Source organism: Carassius carassius, chromosome 14, assembly GCF_963082965.1.
Source record: "Carassius carassius chromosome 14, fCarCar2.1, whole genome shotgun sequence".
Taxonomy (NCBI): Eukaryota; Metazoa; Chordata; class Actinopteri; order Cypriniformes; family Cyprinidae; genus Carassius; species Carassius carassius.
Genome location: NC_081768.1, coordinates 11,789,906 through 11,796,633, shown reverse-complemented (window position 1 = coordinate 11,796,633; position 6,728 = coordinate 11,789,906). Strand labels below are relative to the sequence as shown.

The 6,728-nt window shown below is 33.7% G+C and overlaps 1 protein-coding gene across 4 annotated transcripts in view; it reads right to left on the bottom strand.

The window, feature by feature from the left end:
* Positions 1 to 1,324: 1,324 nt before the first annotated feature.
* Positions 1,325 to 6,728, bottom strand: part of LOC132156539 (transmembrane protein 72-like) — a 144,254-nt gene continuing 138,850 nt past the window's right edge. For 3 of the 4 annotated variants that reach the window (XM_059565501.1, XM_059565503.1, XM_059565502.1), the window contains 4 exons: positions 4,004 to 4,070; positions 2,627 to 2,698; positions 2,366 to 2,505; positions 1,325 to 2,083 (listed from right to left, as the gene is read on the bottom strand). In XM_059565501.1, coding sequence (XP_059421484.1) covers positions 1,695 to 2,083; positions 2,366 to 2,505; positions 2,627 to 2,698; positions 4,004 to 4,070 — 668 coding nt within the window. In that variant the 3' untranslated portion in view covers positions 1,325 to 1,694. Of the gene's footprint in view, positions 2,084 to 2,365; positions 2,506 to 2,626; positions 2,699 to 4,003; positions 4,071 to 5,052; positions 5,363 to 6,728 lie in introns of those variants that run through there. The other variant, XM_059565500.1, reaches the window with a different exon arrangement.

Sequence of the window (6,728 nt, the reverse complement as noted above, 5' to 3'; positions counted from 1 at the left end):
TAACACTGTATTCCCTATTCAAATACTACGAATATTTCGGTGTGAACTGCACAGTAAATTTAAAGGGATGGTTCATCCAAAAATGACAATTCTGTCATCATTTAGTACTTATACCTATGTTGTTCAAAACCTATAGTATGAATCTTATTTCCCATATATTGAAGAATAGTGCTTGCTTGGTAACCTAAACAGTTTGATGACCACTGACTTCTTTTGAAAAGAAAAAAAAAACGTATTACTCAGAAACGGGAACAACATGAGTAATGATAGAAATAAATGATGACAGACTTTTTTTTTTTTGGATAAGATTAGCTAGCTGAAAGTAGAATGACATCAGATTTTGTGTTAAAATATCATTATTTCGACTTCATTTGAATTGGCTTAAATTTAGAGAAGATAATATTATAATGTTAAATATGGACAGGAAATTATGAATCTCAACCTTACAATGAATAAACTTAACTTCCCACAGAAGTACACATTAAACTGCACTTCTGCTATTCATCTGTGTGGAGACGATCAGAAAGTATTGAACACTAATGTGCACTTAAGGGAACATTAATCATCTTAATAGTGACCCAAAAAAATCTATTTAAAACAACAAAATAAAAGAGTTAAACTTTTGTGAATTCTACGGTATAGCTATTTAGATCATCCAAGTACAAAGGCCTATGGGTATTTCCCATTGTCTTCATTTTGTATTATATCATTTCAAGCCATTAAGGGGCATTTTTAAGCTATAGAAGATCAAGGAAGATTTGCTATATGATCTACTGGGTTTATTTGCGTTAGTCATTCTCGTTATTGGTGCAGAAAGCATTATTGCCTGACCCAATGACACTCATAGATTTTTCACTCCAGTTCTTTTGAACAGTGCCCATGTGCGACTCTCTAGCAAATGCCAGTAAAACACTGAAATTATTTGATTAGACCCACAGCATAAGTGCAAGGAATTCATTTACTGAGTAATTTAATATTTTTCCATGAAGTACACCACACATGAATGCAGCATACTCAAGAATTCAGGATGTTGAATCCATACAGGTTAATGGAAAGGAATAACGCATGGGGGTTGCTGTCCAGTGTTTAGGGCTGAAAACCCTCTTGTCTGGGTCAGTATGATGAATGGAATCTCTTAATTGTATTGACGTATGGAGACTGGATGCAGGAGCTCCAGGCCTTAAGGTTACAGACTGGAATAAAAAGCAACTCTTTGGCTGACAGTGTTTAAAGGTTGTTTCAGGAGCTCAATCTTGTAAAAGAAAGATGTTAAAGACTGTGAGCAGATATTTAGAAAAATAAAATAAAAAAAGATTCAGGTTGATTCAGTGATATTACATTACACTTTAATAAAACCAGTAAATTTAGATGTTACTACATAAAACATTTTTTTTAAGGTTACTCAGTACTTTTACTGTGTATTTGCTTTTGATCTGCTGCTGATTGTTTATCATTTTTGTATTTACAATGTCATTGTTCAGCAAGGATGCATTAAATTGACCAAAAGTGACATTAAAGCCTCAAATAAATGCTATTCTTTTACACTTCATCCATTAGCCATGTAAAAAAAAAAAGTCACAATTCATTTCAGTTTCAACATTGATAATAATAAATGTTACTTGAGCAACAATTCACCATATTTGATCATAAGTAGCATGGATATATTTGTAGAAATAGCCAACAATACACTGTGTTTACAGTCTAATCATTGGTGCTTTATCAGACATGCTATCCTCTGGTTCCACTTCATGGTACTCTTCCATTTCATCATCATTATGTCTGAGACTCTCAATGAAGTGCACATTTCTTGTGTCTGTTTGTCTGTTCTTGTGTTGGGTATTCTTCGCTGTCTGAGCCCTCTCTGTGGGGCCATGCAGTTGGCTATTGCTAGGAAAAAAAGATGCTCTTTTGCCTGAAATGATGTGGAAGAAAGAGAATGTGTGTTCAGTGTCCTCTCTGTCTGTGACACAGACAGAAGACAGAGCCGGGTCTCTATACGATGACCTGGACTCTTTAGGCGAATCTGACTTCTTCTTTTTGCTCAGTATGAAGTTAAAGAATCCAGTCACAACCAGCATAATTCCTGCAAAGAAACAGACAAAGTTTATAAATTCATCTTAACCTTTATGTTGGTCCATAATATGTTCGGCCTGGGTTATTGAAGGGGGTATCTTTACAGACTGTATGACTCCCAATCAAAATCGTTAAAACTAATAATACTTCTTATGGATCTCACAAAGTCCAAATTAATTGATTTAAGTTTGTCTATATGCTAGTGTATTCACTGGTAAAAAAATACATTTGTTAAATGTATTATGTATTTATTTACTTATTAAATATATAATTTATGTAAAAAGTGAAGCACCTGGTATTACAGCATGCCATACAAGCACTGGATGCAGGAAACACATCAAAGACATCATAGTGTAGTATAGAAACTTCTGAAAACCCCCAACATTGGCCATCTTCTTCCAAAGAATGAAAATCTTACATGTAGGTGGACAACTCCAATCATGAAAAACAGATATGAATTACTATAATGCATTGATTAAAATTACAATAATACCACAGATTATGACATAACAACCACAAGAACATGATTCTTTTATAATTTGAATTAACATACGGAAGGCACATTGCCAACAGAGTGTCAATGAAATAGGAGACTTCAAAAATCATGATCAGCACCGAAGAGAGCCTGTAGAGGATTCAAACAGAAGTAAAACAGTGGTTTATAAAATGTATAGTTTATAAAAAGTTTCAAACTTTTTGTTAGTAAAAACAAAAAAAGCACTACAAATATTTCAATAAGACAAACCAAACATACTTTAAAGTAAAAATGAAATCTACATGTACTCTGTTTACTTTATTAATACATTTTCTTGGTTTTATTACGAACAATTTTAAATTTTCAATTTGAACTTTCCACAGTCTAATCACTTCCTGAGAATAAAATGAAGTCCCACGTTACAAGTTTTCTCATTTAAAATCCTAATTCTCACTACAATAATGTAAACTGGACTGTGAACATGGACTAATGTTGACTTTAATCACTGCTTTTTATTAGATATTAATTACCATTTAACGGTTACTTGATCATAAACTTCCTAACTGTTTATGGTATTCTGGTGTTCATGCATGTGAACAGCCACTTTATGTTTAATCCCACTGGAAATATCTCCCCGCTGTTCATGCAGAACCTCTCTGGTTTGGCATTGAGCCCAGAAAGATCAGATAATCTGGGACAAGAGGCCCATTTGCCTCCATCTGTGTGTAATTCCCAAGAGGCGCTACTGTATTGCCTGCTATAGTTAGAAATGGAATGACTGTGGCCTTCAGTGACCATGTTGCTAAGAGTGATGAGCGGTGGCCTGTTTGTTTGTGGAACTAACTTCAGTTCAGTTCAGTTGCTTACACCACCTCACGAGTGGCGTCAAAAGCAGTGATAACTCAGGTCAAAGTCAACACTAGGATTGACCCAGATACCAATACTGCATGTGCATAATAGGTGGATTCTAACAATTCAGTTGTAAAAGTGCCTGAACCATTGTTGTTAACTAAAACTAAAGCCATAAAATAAATCACATTTATATTTTAAGTCGAAGTACTAAAATAACAATTTTTATTTTACAAAAATAATATTTTTATAAAATAATAATTTTATAAAGTAATAAAATAACAGACATGAAGGAATGTCTCAGAGAACTTTCATAAGAATACTTGAAAAATACAGTAAAAAAAGTAGTCACTTTGGTGTTACACTTTCAAAAAGTACACTGTACTAACTTGAATACCTCTCAGGTGCTATTATATACCGTTTAGGTAATAATATATACACTTTAGGTACTAAAATGATACATTTAAGGTACTAATATGCACCCTTTAAGTACAAAAGTGTACCTTTTGAAAATGTACTTCCCCAGGTACAGCTTTTGTATCTTCTTTGTCTGAGAGTGAATAACAAGGTGCAACGCCTCCCACAGCAGCTCATTTTGATACTCACAGGAGATAGACGGCCAAGCTGTTGAACTCCCCCTGTCTCTGAGTCTCTAGACCCACTGCACAAAGCACTGATGAAACAAACACACAGCGCTCATATTAAACTTAACCTGCAGAAAGCGTAATCATTATAAATAAAAATCAATATTCTGGAAGCATATAATAATCACATTTTTTTAAACATAATATATACATATTTTAACTGTTGAATACATTTTTTATTGTGGCCACTAGATGTCAGATTTGCCACACACCACTGCTGGGCAAATTACCCTAAGATCACTATTGTTGTGCTGGTTTTGAAAACAACATACAATGTACAAACCAAAAATAAATATAACTGAATAAAATCCATGTTATTTGATATGAGAGAATTGTGGAGTTCCCTGTGCAATGCAAAGTCTGTGGCAAATTTGAGAAATCCTTAAGCACATTTGAATAGACTTTTACTTGAGATTTGTGAATTAAATACTTCAAAAGCATTTTTTTTGTATTACTCTTAATATTTTTATCATATATTTAATAACAACATTTAGTTTTACTCATATTAATCTACATCTTTAAAATGTGATTTAAAAAAAAAAAAAAAAGCAAGACAAAACATTTCACAAGCTAAGCATTGTGGGTTAATGTGGATCTAATATTTGAACAGTCTATTAAACAAAGCCTTTTTTTGAAAACATTTTTTCATTATTATCCAAAAAAAAGCTTGATATCTGTTTATTTTTATTTTTAAATTGGGGAATGATTGCAGTAACATAAAACAATTGGTTTAATTGTTGGACTTTTCATTTTTGGCGGAATTTCATTTATGCATCCCTACTCTTTTTTTTTTTCTTTTTTTTTGCATATACATTTATGCTCTTTTTCAAATGAAATGAGTCATTACCTAAACAATGGAACAATGCACATTTTAGAATTCTACACTTCAATCACGGGGTAAAACATTGCAATGACTACTAATACATGTTCCTTGATATTTTTATATTTGTTATGTATAGCACTTTAAGTCAAACGATGGCCTACGAAAGAACAGCAAAGACACAGTCCTACCTGCAGCAGTCGAGATGCCAAGAACTCTGCTGGCACATTCCACTATAACCCACAAAGCTGAGCTCTTCATGGCCAAAATGAAAAGGTTTTTTTCCTTTAGAACATTTGTTGATAGCTAAAGTTCTCTATTGATAGTTACTTTATTAATAGTTTCGAGTCAAAACTTTGTGCGAGGACGTCAGTACATGGTTAGAAATCTCCTCGCCTAAACAGGAGGGCGTCCCAGTGCAGATTTTACCCTAGTAATCAGCCTAACATAGAAACTAAAACCTAAACACTGACCACCCTCTGCTTGTTCCTGCTGCATTCCACCTCTACTCAAGGTGAGGGGACAAAACAAAAAAAAAAACTTTACAGTTAAAGATTACCTGAATAGGCACTAGCATAGAGCATAAATAAGGCATGTTTCCTGAGGGAAAACTCTCACAGACACGCACACACACACATAACTGCACACTTCTGCGCACAAGCCTGTTGCAGGATACTTAGAGGTTATACGCAGTGTGACCTTCATGAAGAGGTATTCCACCCACCATCCCTTTACAGCTGCTGAGGGACATATTCAAATTAAATTACCTTCAGCCAATCAACCAATTAATCAAAAATGTCCTTGGCCAAGGTCAGATGTGTTTTTACAAAGTAAATGTACATGGAGGAGGTCTCCAACGTCAACTCGATAAGCCCCGTCCTGATCCAGATGATTAATGTTGGAGAAAGCAGCAGTACTTTCATAGTCCAATCCTGACACAAGACAGATGTTAATCATTCTCCAGCAGACACACTGAACAGACACCATATCTTCCAGTCTTTAGTTACCTGTGTTAAAGGTCAGACTTTTCTCAGTCATAACAGATCACAATTGATTAGAACCACAGTGCACCCGCATGACAGCATGACACAGTAAGGGGCCATCTAATTACATTTATTGATTTAAAAATACATATATATGTGACTCTGGACCACAAAACCAGTCTTAAGTGTCAGTTTTTTTAAATTGAGATTTATACATCACCTGAAAGCTGAATGAACAAGCTTTCCATTGATGTATGGTTTGTTAGGATCGGACAATATTTGACTGAGATACAACTATTTCAATATCTGAAATCTGAGGGTGAAAAAAAATCTAAATACTGAGAAAATCATCTTTAAAGTTGTCCAAATTAAGTTCTTAGCAATGCATATTACCAATCAAAAATTAAGTTTTGATATATTTATGGTAGGAAATTTACCAAATAACTGCATGGAACATGATCTTTACTTAATATCCGAATGATTTTTGGCATAAAAGAAAAATCTATAATTTTGACCCATACAATGTATTTTTGCCTATTGCTGCAAATAAACCCCAGTGATCAAGACTGGTTTTATGGTCCAGGGTCACACATGATTAAAAACAAATCAAATTCCACCAGAATGGAACACAGGGTTAAGATAGAAAAGTATTTTTAATTTTTTTTATTTCAAATCAAATAAAATATGACATTTATTTTCTGTTAACCATAATATCAAATATATCTATAATATCTAACATGAAAAGTCATGTGTTTTGTGTTAATGCTTTAAATACAAGTTGTAGGACAACAAAATGCACCATATCATGGAATGCACATGTACATATACACTTGACAGCCATTACAACATAACTGAACACAATTGTAGAGAAATTCATGGTCTAT